Source organism: Pseudopodoces humilis, chromosome 6 (assembly GCF_049639895.1).
Source record: "Pseudopodoces humilis isolate 2021_Gansu_Grassland_sample_001 chromosome 6, ASM4963989v1, whole genome shotgun sequence".
Taxonomy (NCBI): Eukaryota; Metazoa; Chordata; class Aves; order Passeriformes; family Paridae; genus Pseudopodoces; species Pseudopodoces humilis.
Genome location: NC_142205.1, coordinates 56188181 through 56201889, shown reverse-complemented (window position 1 = coordinate 56201889; position 13709 = coordinate 56188181). Strand labels below are relative to the sequence as shown.

At 40.0% G+C, this 13709-nt stretch overlaps 1 protein-coding gene across 6 annotated transcripts in view; it reads right to left on the bottom strand.

The window, feature by feature from the left end:
- The window catches only part of PTPN13 (protein tyrosine phosphatase non-receptor type 13), a 111292-nt gene extending 103032 nt beyond the window's left edge, over positions 1 to 8260 (bottom strand). For 3 of the 6 annotated variants that reach the window (XM_088056322.1, XM_014254812.2, XM_014254813.2), the window contains exon 1: positions 4754 to 4866. In XM_088056322.1, the coding sequence (XP_087912448.1) occupies positions 4754 to 4838 (85 nt within the window). In that variant the 5' untranslated portion in view covers positions 4839 to 4866. Of the gene's footprint in view, positions 1 to 2490; positions 2594 to 4753; positions 4867 to 7918; positions 8041 to 8176 lie in introns of those variants that run through there. The other 3 variants (XM_088056324.1, XM_088056323.1, XM_014254811.2) reach the window with 3 other exon arrangements.
- Between the last annotated feature and the right edge of the window lie 5449 nt (positions 8261 to 13709).

Below are 13709 nucleotides of genomic sequence, written 5' to 3'. Positions count from 1 at the left end.
ATCAGATAATCTTTAAATTCTTTATTAAGGTCATTCAAGGGATTCAATGACAAGGCACACTGGAAAAAGGAGCTATTCAAAATTTAAGGTTCTTTACTATTAGCTTGTTTTGCTAAGCATTGTCAGATTATAGCATCAGAAGAAACCTCTTTCAGAAAATGTAAGTCTAAAGTTTTGGGGTTCCTTAAAAACCTAGAGTATATATTTCTTGCAAATATTATTAGATAGATCACTATAATAAGACTTCCCAGACAAACTTCTGATTTTCAGAGTCTGAACAACCTTACAAATAAGAAGGGGTAAGAGGATAAATAGCTCTAAAAAACCCACAAAAAAACAAGAAAACAAACAAATAAAAACCCACAAGACATAAATCAGATAATTATTAACCCTTGAAGACCTTAAACACAACCACTAAGCTGGGAACACCGAAAGGACTTGCAGCTATGAAAGTCTGAAAACTCATCCCAGTCTTTACGAGGAAGAAACCTCAGGTCACAGAAGTCTCCACCGCCAGCACATGAGATAAGGACAGTCTTGCAAAGCCCATAAACCTGAACTAGAGGAAGCTGAAGGTGTCCCAGCACATCTTGAATAAACCCAACCCTTTCTTTCTCCTCCCCATTCTTTACCCCACCTTCTTTTTGTTCCAGATTATGTGCTCCTCAAAAAAACAATTGTTTTCTAAGAGTTTTCACAAGCTAGACCTTCCAGGTCAGAATTTTCCAGGTGCTGTACAGGTATTCTTGCTATCTTGTAAAATAATATCTTCCCTTTTCAGATACAAGCCATTTGACAGCCCACAAATGCTATTCTTGTACGGAGCACTGTTAATTTATGGACATACAGACATATACTGCATTGTCTGCTGCAATGTTATGTATCAATAAGGATGTCAATAGCATTTGCATTCCACTTTCATCCCACTTGAATTTCCAGTAAAGTTAGTAGGGAAAGCCTCATCGTTCTTCAGGGTGTATCAATTCAGATGCCAACCATAAATGTCAAAGTTAATTTTATAGAAAAATATAATCAAAATTTAAGTTTTCCCTGGACTGGAGCATTTATTTTTTTTAATATTTCAGCATATTTATTAGATGTGCAATTATTGTTTGCTGCCATATTCTGTAGAGTTTTCTAACACTAATTAATAAGCTGAATGTTTGTGCAAGTGTTTCTGAAGCTCTGTCTCTAATGGTTAAGAGGAAAGCCCTTTAGGTGCAAGGCATTGGTCTAAGAACAGAAAAGATGATTGAAGATACATGAAAACTCTAAAACAGAGTCTGTGAAGGCTGGACAGAATCTCCTTCCTCCAAGAAACCTACCCAAGATAAATCCTTTACCCAAAAGTGCACAGGAAGCTCATTAACAAATAAATCTCTGCATAATACATGCATACAGGCAGTACTCATTTCCTAAATGTTCGAGACTTACAGAAGTTGAAAGCAAAATGGCTTCAGAAGAACAAACAGAAAATGCACCTCCTCAATCACTGAAAAGTAGTTAAAACTCACTAAGGCACTTGAAAGAAATACCTAACAAATCTTCTGAAGGAGAAACCAGTACTTATCACCTGTTGAAGCATCCCATTTAAGGAAGTGACACACAGTCTTTAATTAGGCTGCTGGAAGGATAGCTCCACATAAACCTAACCACACAATTGTCCAGTCAGTGACACATACTACAGGAGCTGTCTCTCGAAGCAATACGTGTGCTGTTCCTCACTAACATTAAAAAGCAAAGCATAAAAGCAGCACTTGGACCATCCTACCAGCCATTTGCTTGCCTGGGATTTAAACTCTCAAGTTAATTCATTGAAGGCAAATACAGCTTTTGCACTGACTTGTGAAAAGAGAACTATTATTCCACTGGTCATAATCCTAAGCACTAGGAGGGGATTTTCCACCTACTGATTTTACAGTAAATGTACTAAAAGGCAAAACTTCTGCTCCACTTCCCTTCTCTAATTTTTCTCTGTGGAAACACTAAATTCTGTGACAAGAGAAATGGGTAAAATCAGTAATAACATAATGCTGGCCCCTTGACGACTTGTGGTAAGATAAGGAAAATCAGCAAGGTATTTTAGAGCACTGATACCCTGATGAGGAAACTAGGTAGAAAAGTTAGGCTATTTATCTATGACATGGTTAAATATCATATGCTTCATTCTTTCACCCCTCTATTGCTTAAGGCAATATCTAAGTCCAAATCTATCATCATTTAAACCAGGCATGACTTTGCCAGGAAGCACAACTATTTCTAACAGCTGAAGTTTCAGACTTTAATTTAGCTCTCTCTTCAGTCCATTTCATCTTTTAAAATAACAATATATAGAAGTGGTTAGCAGAAAAAAGTCAACAGTCCCACCAAGAAAGATGGAACACATTCAAAACCAAATAAGGTTGCTTACAAGTTTCAAATTTTGTAGTTAATATTTCAACAGCAATGTTCTACAGGGTAAAACAGACATGTTTTTATGAGTCCCATTACCTTTCCCTGGTGACACTAAGAAAGCCCTGGAACCACGTGCATCACAGGTTTATTAGGGTGGGTTTTTATGCTCTCCATGTAGCCATTCATGGTTATCTGAAAACTGGAAAAAAACACAATGCAATATGCACATGCTATTGAGATGCTGAAGAAATTAATATTAAAAAGAGAAAAATCCTCATCTGAAACATAAAATTAATTTCTGGGAACCAATTCCCCTGTGCAAACAAGGAGCTGCTAATGAGTGTCTACAGCCCTAGAGATTATGAGACAAACCGTGTTCTGTCTGTACTCAGCAGTAACTTAGAAAACCTTTGCACTCAGTTCCTTGGGTTTTTTCTCTAACAGGTTTTGAGGGCCTACCCACTACATAAGCAGAACACTGGTTGTTATGTGAATTAAAATAAAGACAGACTATAGGATATAGACACGAGACTCCAAGAAGCTTCCATCTCCAAGCATGCAATTCTACCACAAAAAAATTATTTACTTTAGCAAATATTTATGCTTTTCAATGCCAATTCTGAAACAGCACTTAAGTGAACAAAAATTATAGCAATTTCAACAACATTGGCAAAACTGTGCTACTGCAACAAGCTAGTATTTATTGTCAGTTTCATACAGCACACAGTATGGTGCTAAGATTCCAACACACAATGGTATCCTGGAGTGTGCCTGTAAGATTACTGTCATCTGCCTGCTAGAGAACATCAGTTGCATCTATACACATACAGATGTAGCCAAAAAAAGCTTTAACAGTGGTTGTGAAACTGCATATGAAACACACAAGAACCTGTGTTTCCACTGATTTATCCAGCTTTTATTATGATGAAAAGCACACCAAAAAATTACGAATTTGTATGCTCTAACTGCCTTCTCCCTAAAGAAGTAAACTAAACTGGCTTTCAAGGAAAAGTCTGATAGGAAAAGGCCTCTTTTAAGTTCTTTTGCTTGAGAAAAGAGTGTTTCCTAAGAAGCTCAGCATCAGTTTCAAGCTTACAGCACAAATATATGTCACCTGCAACAGGGCTGTTCAAGAAAAGTCCCCCATAAAAACTTCCAGCTCTTTTCTACTTTTCTAAATAAGCCAGACTTCAGATCCACCATTTCCAATGTACCTCTATGCACATGCCTAAAGCCAGGTACTCACACATCATACAAATACTCAGAGAAGATGTCAACACCACATGAAAGTCATTTTCAGATTCACTTTCAAAAATTTCAGCCAGCTCTATAGAATGTTCCCGCCCATATTTCCTCCCACAGATGCAGACAAATGCTCTTTAGGAAGACAACCTCCAAGAAACACACACACAAAAAAATTTAGCCAGAGCTGAATAAAGAAACCATGAAACCCCAGAAAACCATGTCCTTCCTCTGACAAGGCAGAAGCATACAGAAATTAACAGTCTCAAAATCTACTAAAAAAAATTATGTTTTTGACAGCATCAGATTAGTTCACGAAGAGGTTTGTGTTCAGTTCCCAACTTGAGCACTTAAATTTTCATCATTTTTAAATCAGTCAGTTCCTCTCCCTGAGCTTTAATTTTAGCCTCAAAACAGGAGATGAAGCTTTCCTCTCTTTTCCGAGTGCCTCAGCTCACCTAATTTAATGACCAATTGTTTGAAGCAGGAACCAGGAGCTAACACAGCACCTAGTCCTAAACCTGACATTAATTACCCTACCACCTGTAAGACCTTAAAAATACTCAACATCCTGCAAAACTACAGTATTCCCTATAAATACCAGCAATCAAAATTAAAGGTGTCCTTTAATTCTTGACATATTACTTGCAGACATTTCTGTGGCATATTGAATTTACACATTAAAGATAAAGGACAGATGAAACCCTGAGAACAAAGCCTTCCCACGTCTGTTATTCTTTCTACAGAGTGTCACAACTGGAGCAGATCTCTATCCCAACCAATTGTATTTCAAATTCACAGGGCATATCATTGTCCCAAGGCAACCCACTCCATAAATTGCCTTTTATGAAAGCATTTTAACAGATAATGATGCACAAAGAATATGCCTGGTTCCTCACCAGGTATTTAAGTGGCAGAGGAGAAAGAGAAGCCCAGATGAAATAAAAACGGCACCAAAGAGTCGTCTTGTGCCCTTCCCATCTGTAAATGCCAGCTTCCTTCTCTGTACTTCAGGAGGAGGTGGGGCTGGGAAACATTTCTTTCAGAAGTTCCACCCTTCTTTACAGATGCACAGATTTCATTAATAGTTAACTGGCGACACACAACATTAACTTACCCTGGTATTCACAGCTTTCCATCCACGCGTGTCCCATGGTAAGCGACAGCTTGGGGCAACCGCTTACAAATATTTTTTGCACCATGACACCCTACATCAAGACTTGCTTTTCAATCTTTTCATCTCACTGACTAGCTCACTTTGAAACAGTAAAATTCCAGCCAATTTTTTCTGTAAGCAGAGGAAAAAAAAGTGACAGACTGTTGAGCTGATAACCAACACTTCTTCCAAAAATGCAGCAACACTTAATTTTCTTAAGCTTAACAATCTACTGATCTGGCAAAATCACTTTGAGTTTATCATCAGTGGACTAAAGGTTCTAGGTTTGTGACGCAAGTAAAAAGCTCTTTGAAGAAAATCATTCCACTTAAAAAGCTGACCTTACTCTTGTTCAGGTTAATAAGTCTTCACAGGTGCTCTGGAGCAACCACTACAGAGGCTTTTGAGTGCAAGGTCTCCTTCACTGTGAAGAACTTTGAGCAAGAGAATGTCAATATTAACAAGGCCCTCTGGGCCATAATGTCGTGTATTTCAACATATAAATATTTGAAGCTATTTAAGAACAGCGGCATTCAGAGACCTCAGTGATAAAGAAGAACTTTTTGAAACTGACAGGCACTTCAACAATAAACTCCATTTAAGAGTCTGCCCAGTCTCATTTTTTCTAATTACTTACCTCCCTTACAGGAATAGCATGCTATTAAGGTTTGCTGATTAAGATTTGAAGGTACTTTGAAGATTTATTGTACCATACAACCACTAATTATTATTGTTCATACCTGCATTTGGTTGGGAGAAAAATAGCTAGGTGCCAAATAATTTCTGTTCCACATGTAAAAATAAGAATATTTGCCTTGCTGTGCTCTTTAGAAAGTGAACAGCAAAAAGATTGCATTTTTACTTTCAGACCCTCTCTATGATAGTCTGTATGAGTCATGTGGCTGAAAAAATCCCACCATAAAGGAAAAAAAAAAAAAAAAAAAGAAAAAAAGAAAAGAAAATACACTACAATTTCCTGCCACCAGAACAGGTAACATTTGTGCCCTGGTAGCTTCCCAGGAATGCAATCTCCTCCCTTTCCTAGGCTTCTTCACTACTTCCCTTCAAGGCATTGAAAATGACAATGGTACTCACAATTTACATTGCTATGCACAAGTTATCACAGGCTCAAGATGACCAGTCACAGTGGTTATTTACCGCTCATCCACACAGTCCATTTTTACTTTCAAAGGCCTGTGAAGCTGTAAATAGACTACTGGGTCACATCCTTTCACCAGGTTCTGGTGAAAATACACTCAGTGTACTCACTTATGCTTTAACATTCTGTCCAACATTTTCACATAGATACTTCCTTGCTCTTCCATCCACTCAAATGTCCTTGAGCCTGTGGTTCTCACAGCCTTCAATTCCACTCAACAAGTGTCTTGGAATCAAGAGTTGTTTTGTTGTTTTTTTTTTAATTGAACTGTTAGAACAACATCCTGTGATACAGCCTGTCTCATTTCATATCCAATATATTCAAAAGTGTTTCATTTTACTGCACCCAAACTTAAAGAAAAACAAAACCACACTCTGATTAGGAAAAAAAATCAATACAAAACCTCTAATCTAAATAAGGTTCATTTTTCTATCATGCACAGCAAAAGAAAAAAAAAAAAAAAAAGTCCCATTCTGGAAGGAATACATTATGCACCTTTCCACTCACTGAACAAGGTTGTTAGGTTAAAAATGAGTAATAAAGTATCTTTAAAAGTTAAACTGTATATTTTTCTCTCGCTGTCATTCTCTTCTTTCCTTAAATTACCGCTTAAATTCTAGAACTGCTCATGGAAAGACATACTTGTTGGCAGATAAAAAAAAAGACTCTCCAAGTGAAACACATCTGCTGCATTTGAAAGCTGAACAGATATGTTCGATGGATAGCACTAGGAGTGGTAGCAATTTCTGTTGTAACTGCACTACCAGAAGATCCCCTGACTAGATCTTTCCTCATCAGTATTTCTTGCACAAGACCCAAATTGTTTGTTTTCTCGTTTGTATCTCTATCGTGGCTGATGCTAACTCTTGCAGAAATGTCTTTAGAACCTATTTCTGGCCATCCAAAGACAGACTTGAATGGGCCAAGTCCAGACAGATGTCTGATGCTTAATGTGAACACCGACTGTGCTGCTCTGGAATGGGTGCTGAATGTCATCATTTCACCAACCTGAGCCCAAACGAATGACCTGGGAATCATGACACCTCGGAATATATATATATTCAATGACAGCTTTCTCACATGAGGTTCAACTCTCAGGAAAATGTCTGTATATTCTGACCCAGTTTCCCTGCACAGTTTCACAAAACACCTCTTCCCTGAAAAGGTTTCAGGAACTGATCACGGTTACTGCCCCAGCTAGTTCCACATGCAAAGACTTTCATATTCCCTTCTCCAAAACTCACACCTTAATAAGATGGCTAGACACAGATTACCTGCAACCAACCTTACAGTTTCCATGTCCTACATTTACTTCTGATCCTACCTACAAAACCAAACCGGTTCCCAAATGTTTCCCCAGTAAACAGGAGGGGTACAGAACAGCTCCTGGCGGTTCCCTATGAAGTCACTGCCTTTGTTGTTTTAAACATGCAATTTAAAGAGAATGACACAATCTAGAATATGAGAGAGATTATCCTGCGGTCTGCGGAGGTGTCGATTGCTAGGAGATAAAAAGCCAATGAAACCTACGCTATTTCTCATCACCGGCCAACAGATTTATCCTTCATTTCTGCTCCTCCAAAAACGTTAATGAGGAAAAAGTTTCCTCTCTGTTAACAAGTCCGAGGGCTGCGGGGGCTGCTTTGTTTGGCTGGCGCAGGCAAACCCAAGCCCTTCTCGGCCGGCAGAGCGTGTCCCGCTGCTGCCGAGCGCCCGGCCCGACCCCACGGGAGCGGGCTGCAAGTCCCGGTGGGAGCACCAAAATCCCCCGCCATTGCGTGCGGCCTTTCTTCACCTCTCCCACAGCCCGCCGCCGGCCCCGCCGCGATCCGAGAAGCGAAGCCAGGCGCTCACACGCCCACCGGCGGCCATCCCTCCGGGACAGCCCCATCCCCCCGGAAAGCCCCGCTCGGCGGAGGCCGCCGCCGGGATGGCTGCCCCGCTCGGAGCGGGAGCCGCGCACCTACCGCCGCTTTGGAGCCGCTGTCCGCGCTGGCAGGGCGGCGATGGAGGCGAGCACCGCCGAGCCTCGCCCGGAGCGGCCGCGCAGGGCTGCGCTGGGAGCGCGGAGCAGCATCGCCTCCCCGCCGGCCGCCAGACCCGGCACGGAGAGGGCGGGAGCGGCGGGGCTCCCCGCCCCGCAGCTCCCTCCCTCCTTCCCTCCGCATTCCCTCCCTCTCTCCCGCCGTGCACGGCCGCCCGCAGCCGCCCCTGTGCCCCGGTACCTGCGTGAACGCACCGCGGCCGCCCGGCCCCGCCGGCCCGGCGCTCCCGCTGCCCGCTCCGCTCCGGTCGCTGCCCCTCAGGGCCGCCAGCAGCGCGGGGAGGCGGCCGCGCACCGCCCACCGCCCCCGACCGCCGCGCCTTCCTCCCCTCCCTCCCTCCCTCCCGCTCTCTCTCTCCTCTCCCTTCTCTCTCTCTCTCTCTCTCTCTGTCTCTCCCTCCCGGCCCCGGGGCGGCGGGGAAGATGCTGACACACGCCCGGCCCCGCCCGCTCCCTCCGCGCCCTCCCGGCCCCGGCCCCTTCCCGCCCTCAGGGTCCGGCCGGAGCACCACAGCTTGGGGATTGACTCGGGAATTGGCTCTCCTGGTGGCGAACTTCAGCCCTGTTCTTGGCCCCAAAGGCGTTTCTTCGGTTTTGTTTGGTTTTAGTTTCTTTTTTTTTTTTTTTTTTTTTCCATTTTCTTTTTCTCGGGGATGATCTGGCTGCTCACAGACCTTGGCTCTTCAGCTGGAAGTCTTGGTCTGAAAACTTGAACAAAAGCCTTAATGGCAAAGCTTTCAGACACGATTGTTCATAGCTGTTTGTTCATAGCTGTTAGACAAACTTGGTGAGGGAAAGGTCCAGTTGATGAGGTGAAAAGTTGCCCTTTTTTGCCTTTTTTTTTTTTTTTTTTTTTTTTAAATTAAGACTTCTTTTTACACTTCCAATGTGAAATCCACTGTGGGAACCCACTCCCCACTTGTACAGTGGGGTTGAAGCGCCTCCGGTGGGTTCCTCTGGAGTTTTTGTAGTAGATCCCTCCTTTGCGGAGACAGACTGTGGAAGAATATAGTCACAAAATAGCACTTTTAGACGCAAAGAAAAATGCCACCAGAAGTGTGGTCCCAAATTCATGCTGTGCAAAAATGAAATTTCAGAATGATAGTCTGGAAGGGTAATTTCTGTTTGAAAAAAAAAAAAATTAAAAAATTGTGAATACAGTTGCTTTAGAGTAAATAAAAATATTTGACTGTAACTGTTTCCTAGTGAAATACCAAATACCAATTGCTTTGTATAAACTAAAGTATTAAGGACTCAGAAAAAAAGTCAGTCTGCCATAACTAATAATGTCAGGGACTTTGTGTAAGTCATAACAAAAATAAAGATGAGTAGTAAAACTAATTTACATAGTAAGAGGTTACAGTAATCTGAGAGGTTGTTAGTTATGTAATTTAAATATAATTTTCTTGTAATACAAGTTCTTTGAGTTGATAACTATCTACTTACATTTTAAGGTGAACTGGCTATATTGCTATCCACATTTTCAAAAGAAGTTCATTTTGGTCCCTGCATGTTTTATACATTTGATGGCACCTCCTCTTTCTACAGGTTACTGTCTCACTGAAAGAGAACTTTTTGTAGGTGCTAATGATATGTAATAGATTTTATCCGAAAACTCTGCTTCCACGCTTCAGATCACTTCATAGTGGCCCTAACCCATGCCACTATATATTCTGTTTTCACTCTATTTGAAGATAGGCCACAGAAAGAATTCTTTGTAGGAATACAATTTTTTGCAAAGGTACATTATTAATTCAAGGAAACAGAATGAGTGAAGTGGGACTTGGGGATGTGTTAAAACCCAACCTAAATAACCAGGCAATATTGTATACTTGTACCTGAATATGCCTCTGAATATAGAAGTCTCCTCCCCAGAGAGTCACCTCTCTTAAAGGACTGTACATTTGATTGTAATTGACTTTCCTCAAAAGAAGATTTAGTTCCTTGTTCTTCATTCTCCTAATGAGCCTCTGTTTGGGGCAGCATTTTCCTTGGCCTCGTAAATGTATGTGAATGCCTTAACAATTATCTCATTAGACTATTTGATTATATTTTTAATTAAACATCTTCAACAAGGAAAGTTGGAGCTTAGGATCAATGAAAAATATAATTACCATCTTCATCTACTGTGCATTTTACAGGGATGCAAATACATGGAAAACATTGCCATAAGTTTAGAAACTTCTTACATCACTAACTAAAAGAAAGACATAGCATGTTGTGCACAAAGACTGATGCCTTGGAGTGCCTCCACTGTGGAAAAATGGAATGGCTTTTGTCAGTGTAGTTCTTTTGGATTTGTTATGAACACAACACATTTACTGCAAAGATTGACGTTCCAGCAGTAAAGAGATTCCTGAGTGTGACTTTTTAAGGAAAAAAGCTGTTCAGAGAAAGTTTCCATGATAACCAGAGCTGCAAACATTAAATTTTCCTTTAAAGAGATTGTCTGGCAAATAAAGGTTCTCCAATTACTCCACCATCAAAATCTTGCATCATTTACTTATAGCTTATGTTTAATGTAGGGCAACTTTTTTTTCTAAGAAAAAAAAAAAAAAAGAAGCCAATTTATATTATCTACTGTTCTACTGTTCATGTTGAAACTTCCTTAATAAAAGGTTCAGTCTCTATCTATGCCTAAAATGGAAGATTCAAGATCCAAGTTCCTAGTTTGGGATGCATATCTGGCCACACCTTGACTGTGTATTAGGACAAAACCTGTACATAAACTGGACAGAACTATCCCTTAAGCTCAAGAGTGTAGGCAATTGAAAACCAAAAATTGTGTGTCCTTCTGCAGTTTAGAGGAAGACTAAGTCTGACAATTCACACTTTGTGACTAAGGAAAACCATAAAAAAAAAAAGAAAAAAACCCAACATAGGTGCATTTTACAGTAATTCACACACTTGGCCCACAAAGCACTTTCTGTTTGTCTGTGTTAGGTGTTGTCCTCATATTATATAAAAGATCCTATGAAAATTACATGAATGGCTCAGAAAGAAGCAGCAAAGGAAAACAGCTACTACAAAGATTAAATCTCTGGGAAATATTAAGACAGTATGGTGACTGTCTGGGATTTTCAAAAGCGACAATTAATTTTGGGTGTTTCCCAGTTTTGGTGCACAAGTGGGGACCTTTCTTTCAATAAGTGCAGAACAAGTGGTATCTGAACTTTGGCAGCTTGATTCACAGATCCCTTTAGAACTACTGGCCATTTTATGTTCTTTGGCTAAATGACAATCAAGGGATAGGGAAAACACTGCCTACAAACATTTGATGAGGCTCAGTGCCAGTGGGAGGAAGTATTTTCAGTCCCCATCTGCAGTGAAATCCATTTGTAGGCTAATGTCAATGAAGTCTGTAGTGCTCTTGTTGACCCTATATCAGTACAGTTGCAAAAAAAGAGGCCTGAGATATATTTGGGACTACTGGTACCTTGTAAAAAAAAAAGAAAAATAAAGTAAAAAAAAAGGAAGTTTACAAGGAAAATAGTTCTTACATCAAGACTTACAGCTCTTGAGAATAATCTTTAAGAAAATCTAATTTGCAGGAGATAATTAACTTTAGATACCTAAAACCAGACTGGTTGAAATAGTAGTAAATTTACAGTAGAGAACAATCTTGCCCAGACAGAAACTGCTTGTTCAAACTGGTCCTTTCTGCATTTAACTTTGGAGTCTATCTTAATGAAGGTTTTGTTTAGGAATATTAGAGCGAAGAGTTAAATCAGAGCAGCGGAAGAGAGACATTAAAATGTATAGGGAGAGTAGGAGAAAAGGACTTGTTCTCATTTGAGATGTGAAATGAGATGAAGGGTCACCAAGGCTGAGAAATACACAAAGGCTGTCCCAGACTGCAGCCTGCTTGGAAGAAAAGGCTCTCACATCAACAGTGGCTAGATTGTATGGAGGGACAGACCAAAGTCTAGACAAGTTGCTAGGGGGACAGAGAAAAAAGATTTTTTTTTTTCCAAAATTGTAGTGTTTCTGTCATTTCTATAATTCTATAATTGATGACTCTCTGCTGACCAAATTGTAAAGGCCAGGCACTGAGGATTTTGAATATTCTTTTGTTGTAGCTCTCCAGCATCTACAAGCATTGTGTTTGTCTTCAGTCAATTCATTCCTCTTGCTGCAGTGCAACTTAGCATCATCCTGTGTGCAAGTGATAGCACAACTTCTGCTGAACACACCGAGAGCTTCACAGCTCCCTCAAACAGAGAAGGAGCTGACTTGTACAAATGACAGCTTTACATTTGGCCGTGATCTTCTTCAGGTCAACTAGAAATGCTGCTTATCTAGTGGTGATTCTGTGATTTGGGGGTCATCTGCTATTTTTGGTTTTGGTTTCAAGCAACCATGATGGCAGTTTAAGTAGGTGGATGTCGGCAGGCAAATAGCCCAATACATGGTTGCAGCATTTACAACGTGTGCACTGGTTTGTTACCCTTCCCAAGCTGTTGAAATTCCTCAGGCTCCTCACTTGGATAATTTCTGCTTAGTCAAATCCCACTTTGCTAAGGTGATAGAAGTGACTGTAAACTAAGTTGTTCATATTCATCTTTAAAGATTGCATGATTTTGCTATTTTTGACTAGCAAATATGTGCCTATTGAGATGGGTGATCTGAAACCTAACTGGAAGGGATGGGAACTGAATGTAATAATTGCAGTGTTTTCCATTAAAAGGTAGTAAACCCAGTAAAAGTTAGCAATCCAAATTAACATAATCCAACCTACTTTTTCCTAACTTTTTAAACACTGATTGTTGTTATCTGTAAGACTTTCTTCTCAGTTTCTGTTGTGGATAGCATTCACTCAGGGACACTGGTTATAGTGGAACAAACTCTTGGGTCCTGAAAATTGTGCTCAATATTTCCTTTGTGCTTTTTTTATGTTCCCAGTGCCATCTTTACAGAGGCAATACCAGGGTCCTTGCATTTCCTAGTAGCAACCAAAGGTACACAAAGAAATATCTGACAATACATGTGAAATATTTCAGTAAAGGTTAAAATATCTATAGACGAAGAGATAATAATAAGATACACTGATGCAAACATGTTTGTTGAGTCACTAAATGCTTTGGAAAACCAGCAAAAAAAAAGTTTGAAGATAGACTCCAGGAGAACATAACAACAGAAACACAGAATTTAAGAAGTAGAATCCCTGTATAAACCACTAAAGGAGCTATCAAAAAACTAGAAGAAAACAAAAATAAGAAAATATGTCTAATGACATAGAATTATTGTACTTACTGCAACAGTGCTTGAATTTATTTTCATACTCATAAAAATCTCTTCTGCCTGCCTGTAAATCACTTAAGGGTATCATTCTCCACAAGAGTTCCACCGGAATTATTCCAGAGTAATTACATTGAAATTTGTGGAATTAGTCCAGTTTTACATTGAAGTTACAGTGACCATAATCTGACTGTAGGTGACAATTACTGTGACAGATACTTACTCTATAAACCCTTGTAATTTACATTTCTATTCACATTTGTCATAAAAATCTGTGAACTAATTTGACCAAAAAGCTGTCTTGAGTCCTATGTAGTAATAAGGATTATTTTAATATACTTGCTTAAAGTTATTGTACAAAACTGTGCTTTTAAAGGCTGTGTGCTGGGATATCTGATGGTAAGTTTAGTTTGACTAGGTAAAAAGCTATTTTGTCATACTGAAGGGACTGAGTTCTGCCCTAGAAGATGACCTTT